The sequence below is a fragment of the Rhinolophus sinicus genome, linkage group LG04 (assembly GCF_036562045.2).
Source record: "Rhinolophus sinicus isolate RSC01 linkage group LG04, ASM3656204v1, whole genome shotgun sequence".
NCBI classification, from domain to species: Eukaryota; Metazoa; Chordata; class Mammalia; order Chiroptera; family Rhinolophidae; genus Rhinolophus; species Rhinolophus sinicus.
In genome coordinates, this window is record NC_133754.1 from 99,416,652 (window position 1) to 99,434,020 (window position 17,369).

Consider the following 17,369-nt stretch of genomic DNA (forward strand, 5'->3'; position numbering starts at 1 on the left):
AAATTAAGACTTTGGTTCCTCAGTCACGCTGGCCGCATTTCAAGTGTTCGACAGCCACCTGTGGCCAGTGGCTACCACACAGGAAATGGCAGACACAGACATTTTCATCATCTCAGAGAGTTCTATGAGATAGTGCAAGGATCTTACAATCCCATGAGATATGCATTTTATCCCTATTTTACATAAGGAAATTAAGGCTCCAAGAGATTAAGTGACCTGCCAAAGGTGGTCGTATCAGATCCAGAATAAGAAACCAGGTCTTCTGAGTCCAAGGTCAAAATGTCTTCCTCCCTGTCAATCATCTGTCACTGAAAAAAAATGAGGGGTCTGGATAGAGGATGTCATGGGTTTTTCAGGGTGCTAACTCTGATAGTCCATGGGTCATATCACAGGTTACATGGATAGTTGAAGTGAGTTCAATCCATTTAACTACATGTTGAGGAAAACCTGAATATTGGATCTAGAGAAGCTGGGAAAAGCCCATGGGTTCCAAACAACATCATGGTCAATTGTGAAGACCTAGTAGCAAGCTGCACTTACTTCTTATACTCACTGTAAACAATATTGTGTAATTGGTCGCTTCACTTTCAATTAAAAGTCGGTATTCTCCAGCTTGGGTTTCTGTCATTTTCAAAATGAACATAGAAACAACTCCTCTGAAAAACAAGAAAGAGAACTGGTTATTTTGGAAAATGTGTGAAACTAAAAACAAAATTTCATCCTGAGTCAGAGGTGGTTTGGTGGCTCCTGTATTCCATCTCTGACTATGACACGGATGGTTACTCTGTGGAAAGCACAGCTTATGTCATGTGCCCAACATTCAGCCTGAGCCTCTGTAGTTTGACCTTGACTTCTTTTTTTAAGTGTGTTTTTCCAGGACACATCAGCTCCAAATCAAGTAGTTGTTTCAATCTAGTTGTGGAAGGCGCAGCTCACAGTGGCCCATGTGAGGATCGAATCGGGAACCCTGTCATTAAGAGCACCGCTCTTTAACCAACTGAGCCATCCGGCCGCCCCTGACCTTGACTTTTAACCAGACCTCCCTTGAGAGTGAGGGACCTCCATTCCACCACCTTCACCTCGTGCTTCCCAAACCCCTTGGAGGGAAAACTCCCACCCCAAAATGCACAGGCTCATGGTGTGCTCCCAGCGGCACTGGCGCGACCTTCCCTTCAACCATAAAGCATCCTCCACAGTCAAATTGGCCCAGTTATCTGGCCACCACCCATTTGCAGGACCAGATCACTGTACAAACAAGATACACTGAGATAAAAAACAGTCTGTTTGTGTGTCTCTCTCTAGATGAAAGAATTGAAGCAAAATCTACACAAGGCATTTTCCTATGAAGTAATAATTACACTGACATATCACATGGATGTAATGAGGGAGATGTCTCAATGTTCATATTTTGAACTTTTCAGATATTTGGTGAAGATAAATTTGGCTAGGGGCATTCTCTTCAAAGAAACCGCTTTGATGTGTGTTTGGTGATACCCATTCTTGTTAAACCTAAAAATATTCTCTGTTGAGTAATGTTGGATTTCAATGTACATTTCCTGACTTTTAGATCCTTACTACTCAAAGTGTGGTCTTTCTCCCACAGTGTTAGTATCAGCTGAGAGTTGATGGAGGTGCAGAATCGCAGGCCCCACCCAGACCTACGGCACCAGAACGTTCATCTTAACAAGATCCCCAGGCCATCCAAATGCAGGTTATACTAGAGAAGCTCCGCTTCAGTGCTCCCAGCAGCAGAGCTCAAGAGTGTTTGTGCTTGTATCCACATAGACAGTAAATTAGTGGGTTACACATTTGATTTCTTTCTGCAGATATTTTAGTGATGTACCTTCTTTCTCTGGACGATTCCCTCTCCTTGTATCATTTGTGACCTCTTGTGCATATCATACAAAACTATAAGACAGTTATCAAAGCTTAGGTGTTCAATCTTTCCGGCTACAAGTCAGAGTCCAGATAAAATTTTCTATAATTCTCTACTATGAAAAAGTCACTGAAAATGTTTTGGTACTAAGGTAACTAATCCACCCAAGATCTGTGACTTTGGCTAACAGACGGGCTGCCTATCCTAAAACGAAAAAGTCCACCTCTTATTGAGTGAAAAAACCCTAGGTTTTTCCTTTGCTTTTTGGTCTCAGTGCAGGGAGAACTTTTTGTTTGTTTGTTTGCAGTGAGAACTTTTGTGACATCAAATTTTAAATAAGGTTACCCGAACATTTGTTTTTAGTCAATATTCTTAATAGAAGAGTGTTTGGGTTTAACCCCAAGGCAAAAGTAACCGAAAAACAGAAGTGAGTAATACAGTCTCAAAAGAGGAAAGGAAAATGAACGTGTTCCGAAATTTAGAACCAAACTTCAGAATTATAGCTACTGTCCTGAAAATTACTTAAGAGTTTGACCTTAAAGAAACAAACAGAAGTACTCAAGTCCAGTCACAGGGATGTTCCCCCATTACTCATTCAAATGGTCTGAACCCCCCAATAGGCCGTTTACTGCCTTGTTTCTGGAAAGACTATGCCTCCTATACAGCTATGGAGCATCAGAACACCCCCAAGAACTAGAGAGAAAGGCAGCCTTAGAATTATTAAGGGGGCATTTAAATGGCCTGTGACCCTTGTTTCCTGCCCTTATCTGGTCTCAACAAGAGGAAAGTGACACTAGGAGACAGCAATCACGACAGAGTTAGATACAGGCTTTGATGTCAACCCACAAATCTCGGCTAATATTTTTCTGGATCATGAGACCAATGTTCCTCATACACAGACCAATTTCTTACTAAAATATTTTGTGGACATCACATTGTAATTCTGCTCATCATACTGAGAAATAAAATAGATAAAATGAAATGTTCTTTCCCCAACATTTCCCGGAAAGGAGTGTCTTACTACTTTAACTAGAATGCAATGAAAACTTTCTAACTTTTCATTTTTAAGACAAAATCCAATTAAAAAACAAGACAGTTTAAGAATCCCATATAGTTTTTTCATTATTTGTTTTACATTTTACCAGTGACTTGCTGCTTTCTTAAGCCCTAACTATTTCTCTCTACCTCTCTCTCTCTCTCCATATATATATACACATATATACACATATATGTACATATATGTGTATATATATATATACCTACATACTTTAAGGAGGGCGCAGCTCACAGTGGCCCATGCGGGGATCAAATCGGCAATCTTGGTGCTACCAGCACCACGTTCTAACCAACCGGGCTAACCGGCCACCCTTCTATATAATTTTTAAAATAGACTTTTTTAGAGCAATTTTAGATTTACAGAAAAATTGAGCAGGAAGTGCAGAGAAATCGCACAAATACCGTTTCCCCCACCCCCACACTCTGTGTTCTCTATTATTGACATCTTTCTTGGTGTGCTCCATTTGCTACAATTGATGAACCAATATTTGTATTAACTAAAGCTCATAGTTTACATTAGCTTCACTTTTTGTGTCGTACATCCTCTGGGTTTTGACAAATCTATAACGTTATGTGTCTGTAATCTAACAATATTTTTAGTTCATTATTTCACTGGAGATAAGAGTTACAATGGACATGGACAGAAATTTGAAAAGAAACTCTAAATGAAGCAAAAAGTATTTTAAAGGCAAGAAAGCATTCCTCCCCGAATCCTTCTGTTTGCACATCCAGTCCCCTCCCTTACCTGTTTTGTGAATCAAAGTGTGGCTGGCAATCCAGGGAGCTGTGTTTAAAGACCCAGAGACAGGAGATGTCCCCCGGCGTGTTGACCAGTACTTGCAGTGTGATGGACGCAGCCATGTCTACTTCCACGCTGGCCGCTTCGTAGACTGCTTCGGTGCTCTCAGGCCTCAAGGCACAGCCAAGGTCCTCCGGGGATTCTGATGGCTGTGTCATGGATGAAACAACATGAATTTACTACAAGTGCATGTCCAATGAAGTCTCTTCTTAGCTGGAAGCTTTCCTAAATAAATACATGTTGACCAACTTCCCACAGCATGGAAGCATGTCATAACCCATTGAGCACATATCGCTGACTGAAAATCCCATTAATTATAAGTCTCTAAAGAAAAGATAGATAACTTTAGGCTGCATTTCTAAAATGCTTTACAGGCTGTTATGGATTGAATTGTGTCATCCCCCAAAATTCATATGTTGAAGTCCTAACCCCCAGTCCCTCAGAATGTGACCTTATTTGGAGGTAAAGTCTTTACAGAGGTAATCAGGTTAAAATGAGGCTGTTTGGGTGAGCTCTAATCCAGCATGACTGATGTCCTTACAAGAAGAGGAAATTTGGGGAAGACATGCACACAGGGAGAACGCTGTGTGGACGTGAAACAGCCACCGACAAGCCAGGGAGAGAGGCCTGGAACAGATCCTTCCCTCGCAGCCCTCAGAAAGAACCGACTCTGCTGACATCTAGATTTCAGACTTTTAGCCTCCAGAACTGTGAGACGATAAATTTCTGTTGTTTAAGTCACAGGTCCATGATACCCTGTTATGGCAGCCCCAGCAAACTAATATACAGACAATAATTACAAAATTCATAATACATAGGTAAATGTTTTTGTGATTATTGTACACAGATAAGAATCTACATAGTAATAGTAAATTCCCTCTATGTTAGAGGGAATTTAAAAAACAGAATATTTTCTGGGCAGATATTCCCCATAGGCTTCTTGCCTACTTCAAAAAATTCAGCTATATTGAGAGGAAGGTATGGTGGCAACTTCTGCTGATGGACCTCTTACTCCCTACCCTGTTTCCCCGAAAATAAGACCTAGCCAGACAATCAGCTCTAATGCGTCTTTTGGAGCAAAAATTAATGTAAGACCCGGTCTTATTTTACCACAATATAAGACCGGGTCTTATATAATATAACATAATATAAGACCGGGTCTTACATTAATTTTTGCTCCAAAAGACGCATTAGAGCTGATTGTCTGGCTAGGTCTTATTTTCGGGGAAATACGGTAATAGGTAGCACAGCACACACACATACACACAGACACACACACACAAATAGCTTCTTCAAGTGAAGGACAGGGTAGCTACTGATCATAAGCCATATTTATGATTTTATTTGTTCAGTTATTCAGTTAGTATCAGATAAGTTCATTTGATCAATATCTGACAAGTGCTAGACCATTTTGCTGGATACTCTGCAAGTAGGAAGAAAAGACACTAATATTATCCTTTAAGAGTTTTGAATCTCATAGGAAGAAATAAGCGAAACACAAGGTGAAATATGATGTGTCCCACAGAAAGATACCAACTACCCTGAAAGGTAAATTTCCGTGCTCTGGAACTTCGGAGGAGGCAGAGGTGACTTCCAAGCTGGGGCCGTGGGATATCTCGCTGAAGTACCGCAATGAGGCTGAATCTTAGATGATGAGTATAGAACAAAGTTTTTTAAAAAACTGACACACTAGAAGAAAAATATTTGCAATATATATTACAAATAAAGGACTAATGCTCCTAATAAATAATTTTTTTAAAATTGAGGGACACAGGACCAAAAACATAGTAGAAAAATGAGAAAATGAGATGAATAGACAATTCATCAAAAAAAAAAGGGGGGATATCAAGAATGGCCCTTGAACATATGAGAAAATGTTCAACTTGCTTATAATTAAAGAATCATAAATTAAAACAACACTGAGGTATCACTTCTCATCTATCAGACTGGCACACATGTTAATGTATGACAACACATGTTGTTGGTGAGGCTGTGAGGAAACAGCTACTGTCATACATTGCTGGGGGATGCAAACTGTACAAGCCTTCTGTACAGAAGGGGAATTTGGCACTACTGAATAAAACTACTTATGCACTCACCATTTGAACTAGCAATCTCACTTCTAGGAATAAAATTCTAACAATTAACTACAGCATCTTTGTAATTGCAAAATATTGGAAACAACCTAAATGCTCATACACGGGAGAGTGGTTGAATAAACGATGGTACATCCACACAATGGAGCTGTACAGAGAAAAAGAACTCTCTCTGAACTGACTGGGAGTGATTCCTGGATATTCTGTTAAACAAAAAAGCTAAGTGTGAAAAGTATCTACCTTCAAATGCGCTAAACTTCATGTAAAAAAGAAGGGGATATAAGAAAATACACATGTATGTGCTCATTTGTGCATAAGAAATACGGGAATAATAATGAAAACCTAAAGAGACTGGTTAAGTACAGGAGGTCGGTGGGAAAAGGATGGAAACTTGGTAATGGATGAGGAGGGAGTGGTACTTCTCTGAGTATACCTTTTTATATAGCTTTGCCTTTTAGGACCATGTCATGTTTCATATACTCAGAAAATAAATAATTAAAACCAACCAGGATATGAGAGGAACTCAAAATGGAACACAAACCGAATGAACTTAACGTGTAACAAATACATAACATAACCATAGTGAAAGGAGTGGGAAAGAAAAGAAGTAACCTAAGTAACTTTGGGAAATTATACTTTGGATATAATATGGTTAAACACAAAAAGAGTTGTAACACAAATCCTGCATTCTAGTAGTAAACCTGTTTCTCACTGGTTTGTGGGTTAACGATTCTGAAACTAGTTTATGTATATACTAGGATTGAATACATAAGTAAATTATGGTAATGAAAGCCAGGCTTCTTACTGTCAGAGAGGTAAGTACAAATGAGGAAAGAGAGCAAACTAGAATGAATCTTTTGGTGCCAAATTGAAATCAGAATTATCAGCATGAGCTTAGCATAGATACAGATAGATAGATGTAGAGATGATAGACAAACAGAGTGGGGAGGGAGGTTAGGGTACATACGTATATCTCCTAGCTCTGCCTGCTGACAGGGCCTAGAAACAACGACATCCCAGTAGCAATGAGACCATCCAGCTCTGAGATCTTGGTTTCTAAATACTACTCTCCAAAAAACCAGTGCCAAGACATGGAAACAATCAAAATGCCCTTCGATAGATGAATGGATAAAGAAGTTGTGGTATATATACACAATGGAATACTATTCAGCGGTAAGAAAACATGATATAGGAACATTTGTGACAACATGGATGGATCTTGAGAATATAATGCTAAGCGAAATAAGTCAGACAGAAAAAGCAGAGAACCATGTGATTTCACTGATATGTGGTATATAAACCAAAAACAACAAAAGAACAAGACAAACAAATGAGAAACAAAAACTCATAGACACAGACAATAGTCTAGTGGTTACCAGAGGGTAAGGGGGTTGGGGGGTGGGAGATGAGAGTAAGGGGGATCAAATATATGGTGATGGAAGGAGAACTGACTCTGGGTGGTGAACACACAATGGGATTTATAGATGATGTAATACAGAATTGTACACCTGAAATCTATGTAATTTTACTAACAATTGTCACCCCAATAAATTAAAAACAAACAAACAAAAAAACACACACAAAAACCAGTGCTCCTTGGAGGAGTGGTTAATTCCAGGGCTGAGGCAAGGAAAACACAAGATGAGCCTGAACTGTGTTGTAGTGCCAAAAAGTAAGGAAGTGCTAAAAAAAAAAAAAAAAAAAAAAAGATGGGGACATGTTGAAAGGACACAAGGAGACAACCTGAAGTAGCTCCCAATGGCCAACACTGAAACCATTTGTACGACAAAATAAAAATGATTGTTTTGGATTATAGAATAAAATAAATACGAGTCCATACTGATATAAAAAAATAATTAAATAAAAAAGTAAAATGGGAGGAAGGGATAGCTCTTCATCCCTGAAGAATACCAATTATATAAATGTAGAGGGAATGCGGGGAATAAGAAAATCATCATTAGGCAAACATCACAGTAATAATTGTTGCAGACAAGATCCACCAACAGAAGTTAAAATCAATAGGTGAAAATTAGAGGAGAAAAAGGATATCTACATTTCCCCCCAAATATTTGTTAATCACAAAGGAAAACTAGTAACTTTGCAGTGGAGAAACTCAGCATACACCACTTTAATCTTCAAAAAGGAATGATAAATTATGGAAATATTCAGATTTTAAACAATGAGTATATCGTGAGAACAGTAAAATCATCTTATTTTGGCTCCAGGACATATGGGTAATATAGCTCAGTAGGTAGATGCTTTTATATTAGAGTTGCATGGACAAGTTTTGTCTCCTAGACAGTGCTCGGTTATTCAAGACATTTCTGAACTGTAGGATTTGCAGAAAGATATCTCATCTGAGAACTGTGAGCTGTAGAAGAAATAAAAAACTTTTTGTAAAAAGCCACCGACACCCTAACAATCCACTTCATAGTGAAGTGGGAAAATGCCCAAATGGAACAGCCTCGACTTCAAGGAGATGAAAGTACACAGTGAAAACTGCTCCCCTTTGCCAGGATTTGTGTGGTTGTTTGTTTAATGCTGTTTAAGAACTACTGAGTCTTAATATACTCCTGAATATCTCATGAGAACATAGTTTTCACTCTATGTGAAAAATAATGCTGGACTTACTACTAGAAGCCAAGACCAATCATCATTAATTTTTTTAAGACTGTTTTGTCAGAAAACACTTAAATGTGTGCAATTATTTCTTATGTTGAAAAAACACTAAAAGTTTAAAACAACTGGTAATGTTAAATTTTTTTGTCTCCACTGAAATACTGTGTATGCAAAATGCTATAATTATTAATAAGCCAATGTGTTATGATACTAATATCTATTAAAAAGATTAAAACCAACCATGCTTCTGGCATAAGAAAGTCACGCATTAAATTAGGTGTCTTACATTCATGTAGAATGTTGTCATTAAAATCTATTTCATGCTGGTTTTAAAATTTGAGAATATTTCTAATATTTCTGATTTTTTGGGAGGGCACGTAGGTTATCATGCCATGTGTTTATGTGTTATACCTATGGAAAAGAAAATTTCCTTAACTGGAAATGTCTATGGAATTGGCTAATTTAGATTCATTTTTTTATTGTATATACTCATAGACTTCTAATATTTTCAGTTCTCTATCACTTGAGTTTCTTTCATATGAGTAAATACCTAGGCTATGTTTGATGAAGAGCAAGAAGGAAACAAGTAATGAAAATCAAGGCTGAAACTTGAAGGAGCCTGAGACAGGTTATAGAGCAATCTGCATGTCAATCTACGTAATGGAAAGTCACTGAAGGTCCCAAATCAGGCAGTAAAAGATAAAGCTGTGCTTCAGGAAGAAGTCTGGCAGCCCATTTGAGATGAACTGCAAAGGGAAGAAGCCACTTACAATATTGTTGTGACTGTGAGGGAGTTAATGAGGGCTTGAATTAGGGAAGTGGCAGTGAGGCTAGAGAATATGAAATGATTACATGAGAACTAGTAAAGAAAGGAAATTGACAAGACTTGGTAACTGACCGAAAGTGAAGGCAAGGGAAGAGTAAGTACTCCAAAACGATGCTGAGCTTTCAAGCCTGGGAACTAGACAGGGCCAAAAGCAGAAATCAATTACTGTGTTTCCCCAAAAATAAGACCGAACCGGACCATCAGCTCTAATGCGTCATTTGGAGCAAAAATTAATATAATACCTGGTCTTATATTAATTTTTGCTCCAAAAGACGCATTAGAGCTGATGGTCCAACTAGGTCTTATTTTCGGGGAAACACAGTAATACCAGAATAGGAGCAGGTTTGGGGAAATAGAAATGAAACAAATAATGGAGGTGGATTTTTAACGAGCAAATGGAAAATCTATGATGTATATCCAGGAGACAGTTGGAAATTGGGGACTCAAGTCTGAGAGAGGAGCTTGGATTCTCTTTAAGGAGAAAGGAAAATTCCTATTACCTATTCATGCTGAGTATCAGTGTCTTCCTGAAATCAAACCCAAAGAGGGCGTGACTGTTGATGGAGCCAGGTAGCCATGAGTATAGACACTTACCTGCACCAGATATGAGTACATAATATACTTAAATACATTTTTAAAAGGCCCATTTAGCCATGGTATGTACCTTACGAAGTATAGTTCCAGAGAAAATAGCTAAACTTATATTAATGTTACTTTACCGTGGGATATGATGATGACATCCCCACTGATGAACCACTGTCCTTATTATGATTGATTAAAACACACTTGATCACAGGCAGGTCTTGATTTGTAATAGTCTCAGATATCATTGCTGAAAAGACAACTGCAAAACAAGATAAAGACAATGACATTGATACATGCACAGCTTAAAAAGAAAATATGTATTCATCTTGCAACAAAACAACAAAACAAAAGGTAATCAAGGAAAAGTGGGCAGCAGAGAGTATGCAGGAACTGTAATCTCATACAGGGTGAGTCTTGCTAGAAGTCAGGAGCTGAGGTACTTAGAGCAGTGCTGTCCGATAGAACGTTCGGCAGTGATGAACATGTTCTTTACCTGTCTGTCAAAATGATAGCCATTAGTGACATGTGGCCATTAAGCATTTGAAATGAGGCTAGTGCAACAGATGAGGAGCTGATTATTTGTATAGAAGCCATCGCTTCTTTATGGATGCTTATAGAATCTTCTCTTTGTGCGTTAAAATTTTCAGAATTATGGGCTTTTTTGACAGTCTATTTTCGTCCGTGGTGTTTTTCATACTCAGTGGGTCTTTTCAACCTAAAAACTCATATTCTTCTCAACTTCTTCTTGGAGAAGTTTTCTTGAATTATTTCTTTGACTGATTCCTTCTCTCTCCTTCACTTTGTTCTCTTCGTGTTGGATGTTTTTCCCAAGTGACTGATGATTCTTGACAAGCTGCTCACATGCAAGAACAAAGCACAAAATGATCACGTAAGCTCTGTGCCCATGGTTTCACCTGTTGTCTGGCCTTCTCCGTATGGTTGTCTTTCGGTTTTCTCACGGGCTGGTCAGATTCCAGAGAGAAGACTCTTCTCTTCCTTGCCTAAAGCCCATATTGTGGGAGCTGGTGCTGGCAATTTAGACTCTACAGGGACCCTGCAGAGGAAATCAGGTTTCTTCCCAGCTTTCTCAACACGCCCTTATGATTCAGCTTTCCTCATGTGCTTTAAAACTCTCAAATTTTTATTTTCTTCTTCCCTATTGTCTTTGTCCTTATATGTTTATATCTTTAATTTTTTAAAACTGTCATTTGAGTGGACTATTGGTAGACAGGAGGCAAATGTCTGTGTTCAACCATGTTTGTATCTTGTAATCTGCATTAATATCTCAGTCCTGCAGCTATGGGGATAACGTACTTAGACACATTCACTGGTTTGTCTTAATCTGTCTTTATTATTTTATTATTTACTAAAGAAGCCACATTATACTAATACTAGTGGAACTATAAGTGAAAATTTACTATAAATCCTGGCATCCTAACAAATACATTTTCATTTCCTCTAGAACTTTCCCTATCTGTACACGTAGTTTTCAATTAACTGTATTCATAGAGTATAAATCATTTTATATTCTGATTTGAACACAATATATCATAAGCATTTCTCATGACACTACATGTAATTGATTTGCATTCCTTCAGTGGATCTAAAATGACCCAATCATTCCTTAGCAATTTATGGTTTGTTTTTTCCCCCCCCTACCATTTAAAATACTAAGCCTTTCACTTTAAAAGTATTATTTCCTTAGTATAAGTTTCTGGAAGTGGAATTAGTCGATCAAAGGATATAAATATATTTAAATGGCTCTTGATATGCATTGCCATCTTGTTTTCCAAAGGTGCTATGCCATTTTGTGTTGCCATGTGGAAGGTGAGAATGTAATAAATTTACTACAACCTCATTAGCATTTAGTCATTATGTATTTTTCATTTCCCTTAATGTAGCCCGCAGTCTTTTAAAGGAAACTAAATGGGCAAGGAAGGAAAGAAAGAAAGAAAGAAAGAGAGAGAGAGAGAGAGAGAGAGAAACAAAGAAAGGAAGACTAAAGAGAGTTTAAGAAATTTTCCTGCCCTATTCCCTAATATGTTTTATCCCTATTCTTTTAAAAAAGTTTTATTTAATATAATTAACATGCAATAAATTGAACATATTTGAAGTGTATAATTTGATAAGTTTGGACATAAATACACACACACACACACACACACACACACACACACATCTGTAAAACCACCACCACAGTCAAGATAGAAAACTTATCCATCACCCCCAAAAGTTTCCACATGCCCCTTGGTAATGCCTCCCTCTAACCCACCCCAGTCCCACATACCCAAGCGACCTCCCGTCTCCTTTCTGTCACTACAGATTAGTCCCGAGTTTCTAGAATTTCATACAAATGGAATCACATAGTATGAACTCTTTATTTTTTTATCTGGCTTCTTTCACTGTGTATTTTTTCTTTTTTTTTTTAGATTGGCCCATATTGTAGTATAATATCAGTAGTTCATTCCTTTTGTTGCTGAGTAGTAGTTTATTACATAAATATAACACAATATTTTAATTCATTCACCTCTTGATTGAATTTGGATTGTTTCTACTTTTGAGCTCTTACACATAAAGCTGCTGTGAACATTTATATAAAAGTCTTGGTACGGACACATGCTTTCATTTTTCCTGAGTAAATATGGGGGAGGGGGAATACATAGGTCATAGGGGAATAAAATGTCCCTGTAACATTTTAAGAAAGTGCCAAACTGTTCTCTGAAGAGGTTGTATCATTTTATATTTCTATTGGCAGCGTCTGGGAATTCCAGTTGTGCCACATCCCTCACCAACACTTGATATGATGAGAATTTTTAATTTTAGCCATTCTAATAGGTGCATTATTTCTCACTGCAGTTTTAATTTGCAGTTTTCTGCTATTGATGTTGAACAACATCCTTGCAGATGCTTAAGTGACATCTACATATTATCTGGTGGTGTGTTTGTTCACATTCTTTGCCCAAATCAAGTCTTTTTAAATTAGGTTGTTTATTTTCTTATTATTGAGTTTTGAGAGTCTCCTGCCCCCAGTTTCATTGAGATATTATCAACATGTAACATTGTACAAGGTTAAGGTGCAAAAAAATAATGATTTGATATATATTGCAACATGGTTACCACAATAAGTTTAATTAACATCAATTGCCTCAAATAGTTACTTTTTTTTTTCTTGTGATGAGAACTTTTAAGAACTATGCTTACCAACTTTCAAATATATAATAGAGTAGTCCTAACTATAGTCACCATGTTGTACATTACATTGTGAATTTTATCTGGTGTCAGATGTTTTTGCATTGTATTAAATATTCTTGAACTTTTTTCTGGGACTCAGTTAAGTTCATGATAAACATTTTGTTCCTTTCAGGTCTTGCTTTTAAGCTTGGTTAGGTGAGCAATGTTTAGTCTAGGGCTAATTTTTTTCCACTAATGGGCTTCATCAAAATTAATAATTGATGCTCTTCAAAAGACATTGTTTAGAAATTGAAAAGACAAGCCACAGATTGGGAGAAAATATTTCTAAAACACATATCTGATAACACATATCTAGAATACATAAAAGATATTTAAAACCTAACAAAAAGAAAATAAATGTCCTGATTAAAAAAACAAAACAAAACATGGGTAAAAGATTGTAGGAGACACTTCACCAAAATATATAGGATGGCAATTAAGCACACAGAAAGATGATCAACGTCATTAGTCAGTAGGGAAATGCAAATTAAAACCACAATGACATATTGCTACACCCCTATTAGAACGGTAAAAAAACAAAACCAAAAAACTGACCATATCAAGTGCTGACAGTGATGCTGAGTGACCACAGCTCTCAGACATTGTTTGTGGGGATGAAAGTGGTACAATCACTTTGGAAAACTGGCAGTGTCTCGTAAGGTTGAACATTCACTTAGTACATAGTCTAGCAGTACAATACCACTCTTAGATATTTATCCAAGAGAAAGGAAAACCCACGCTCACACCAAAACCTAGATTCAAATAGTTAGAGCTGCTTTGTTCATCATTGCCAGAAACTAGAAGCAAACAAACGAACTTCATCTGGTTAATGGATAAACACATACATTCAATGGAATACTACTCAGCCATAGAAAGGAAAAATGTATTGAGACACATAAATACATACCGATACACATAACAACATGGGTACATCTCAAATAACTATGCTGTGAAAGAGACAGACTCAAAAGGTAAAATTCCACTAATAGACATTGTGGAAATGGAAAAATGGCAGGGGCAGAAGAGATTACTGGTTGTCAGGGTTTGGGGGTGGGCACTGGGGTTGACTAGAAAGAGGCATGAGGGAAATTTGGGGAGAATGAGATGTTGTATATCTTGATACGTGGTGGTAGGTATGTGTATGTGTTAGTAAAATGCATGGGACCATACACTAAAAGAGGTGAAACCTGCTATATGAAAATTGCACCTCAATAAACCTGACTTTTAAAAAGCCAAAGGAAGAATTTGCCACCGTCAATAGAAAGGTTCTTTCTGAGACTCCATTTCAAAACCCCAGTGACACTTCCCAGAGTCCAGTTCCAAACCCATTCTGAGCAGAGAGGAAGACTGTGGAATTGGAAAAGCACTCCCTAAGTGGTCTACTTTGAAAGGACAGAACTGGAGTGGGGGAAGGGGTAAGTGGAGAAAAATATTGGGCACTAATTTAAAATAAAATTTCAGGTAAAATAAAATCTACTCCATTGAAAGAGCGATGGATTTCGATGTTATACAACGTATCACAGAGCGTCAGAGCACTGCATTTACACGTCCTCCAATCTAAGGCTCTTGTGAGGTGAAGAGAACTGGGTAAGACTTGGAGACCTGAGTCCCAAGTCCCTCTTCTGAGGGCTATACACTTTGATAACTCTGAGTTTCAGCAAGTCATTTAATCATTTTTGGCCCCACTTTCCTCATCTGGGAAGAGAGAGGAGTGGACTGGGGTGGTATAATGAATGTATTTGGTCTCAGTCCTGCTCCTGAAACCCTTGAAATATCCGGATAAACGTGTCTTTTGTTATTCTTAAGCACGACAGAGTTTATGCTAATGAGGTGACTTAAGGTGGGGCCCTTAGATGGCCTCGGGATGGGGCTGGTCACAGGAAAGACCAAGCGATGAGAGGATGGGCGTTTCAGCCCCATCCACGGACCACAGGGAAGAGGAGCAGCTGCAGATTAAGCTCTATAAAAATTCGTAAACTGAGAAAACATGAGTTTCTAGGTTGGTGAACATGTGGAGGTGCTGGGAGAGTGGCTGCCTACGGAGGACACGCCCACGCCCCTTCCCACATACCTGGTCCCGTGCGTCCCTTCCATCTGGCTGTTTCTGAGTTATACAGCCTTTTATAATAAACTGTTAATCTAGCGAATAAAATGTTTTCCTGAGTTTTATGAGCTGCTCTAGCAAATTAATTGAACCAGAAAAGGGGATCAAGGGACCCTCTGGTTACAGCCTGTCATCAGAAGCCTAGGTGACACCTGAACTTGTGAGTGGCATCCTAATGGGGGAGGAGGGTCTGGAACCTGTGGGATCTGACACTAGTTCCAGTTAGAAGGCAGGACACTTAGCTGGTGTCGCAGAATGGCTGGGTGTGGGGGAACCGCGTCCCCACATACATTGGTGGCGAGCTTGGGAAGTGATCGGTGTTGGTAGTCATGTGAGGAGAAAGGAGACACACAGGAATGTGTTTTTCCTTAGAACTGAAGAGCTGTGAGGTCTCAGCCTCTCCACTCATTCCACACTCTTTCTCTGTAAATTCTCATGATTTTAACTACTATTTGCTCATGAATTCCAAAGCCACACCTCTTGTGTATACAGCTACCTATCTGGGTGGCCCCCAGGAACCTTCAATTCAGACTGAACTCACCTTTTTCCTTCCTGAACCTACTCCCTCCTCCATCTTCTCTCTCAGTGAGTGGCAACACGTCCACTGTCATCCATGCCAGAAACCCAGAAGTCGTGTTTGGCTCCTCCCTCTCCCTCACTTCCCGTCATCCAGGCAGTTGCCAAACCTTGACATTTTAACCTCTGATCATTCCCAAAACAACCCGCAGCTCTGCCTCCCCTTACTGCCCTAACTCAAGCCCTCATTGTCTCTGGCCTGGACTACTGCCAACAACTTCCTAGCTGGCCTCCCTGCCATGGTCATGTTGGCCTGATGTCCATCCTCCGTACAGACATCAGACTGTCTTTCTAAAATACAAATCAGAGTATGTCACTCATCTGCTTAAAACCCCTCCACAACCTGTACCAACAGTCCTTACCCTTTCTAGAGTCACAGACCCCTTTGAAAATCTGATGAAAGCCATGAACCCTTTCTCCAGAAAATGCCAAGTACGTACACACACACACACACACACACACACACACACACACACACTCCCTGAGAGACACAATGGACCACTGAATTTCATCCATATTCTCTTTTCTACATGATAAAGTCCAAATCCCATATCACATCATTAAACACTTCTTACACATTACACACTGATCCTCTGGCACCCCAGAATTTTTTTTAAAAGATAACCACTGAAATGTCTTCAGACAATTTTCTGAGTTACAACGTTGTAACGTTGTAAATGAGAGTTGCTCTATTGCTGGAGGCCTCGTACATCATGCCTCAGCAACCTGGAAGGGAATTAGTTCTCCGTCTACTCCTTGTTTCTTTCTTACCTCAGTGCCGTTTTCTTTGCTGTCCTATTTGCCTGGTATGTCCTTACTATGCCCTTTTCATGTCAACTGTTACTTACTTACCCTCCTAGTCCTGGCTCTGGCGTCACCTCCTCTAGGAAGCCTTGCCTTATTTTCCCAGCTGGGTTCAAGGCTCCACCTCTGTGTATACCTATATCTAAACTTGCACTGCCATTTTCCTTTTGTATTCCTGACCCTTTGCCGCCGACACTCCCAACATTAGACTGTGAGTTCTTGGAGGGCAGGTACCAGTCCTAAGTGGCACAAGTCCTAGCCATAGTCGGTTCTCAACAGTGTCTGAGAAGGGAAAGAGGAAAATCCTGTGACTCTAAAGCCTAACGATTTCTCCAGACGTATGCGTAACACATCTTTCTGCAATGCATCTGCCTAGCAAGGAATGCAGCAGCACCTTACAGGTATTTTCTGATGAAGGACTAAGATACTGCTTATCTCCTTTTGACAAATGAGGAAGTTGAGTGCAGAGAAATCTCCTGCCAGAGTAAAGAGCATGTTTCCTGTGTTGTTTGTCCTATGATATATCTACCTGCATTCCTCCAAGAACAGAATCTCTCGCATGAGGAGACCTGGAACTCAAACAGCAAAGCATTGGAAGACTGAATTCAATGGATATCTTATAACCAAAACACAACAGTTTAAAGAAATCATGACAGTGTCCTGTTTTAGTGGAGACTGTAAATAATTGTATGGAGGATTCTTGGCTAACAACTGACTTATAATGACAGCAGTGAAAAACTATTTTTACTGTTTAACCTAAAAAATAACAATAGTTCCTCTTTTAGGGTCTTATGCAA

The 17,369-nt window shown here is 38.9% G+C and overlaps 1 protein-coding gene across 1 annotated transcript in view; it reads right to left on the reverse strand.

Moving 5' to 3' along the window:
- The window catches only part of FLT3 (fms related receptor tyrosine kinase 3), a 62,521-nt gene that overhangs the window by 40,387 nt on the left and 4,765 nt on the right, over positions 1-17,369 (reverse strand). Inside the window, exons 2-4 of the mRNA XM_019736600.2 lie at positions 9,992-10,116; positions 3,678-3,880; positions 541-656 (exon numbers count right to left, since the gene is read on the reverse strand). Coding sequence (XP_019592159.2) covers positions 541-656; positions 3,678-3,880; positions 9,992-10,116 — 444 coding nt within the window. The remainder of the gene's footprint in view (positions 1-540; positions 657-3,677; positions 3,881-9,991; positions 10,117-17,369) is intronic.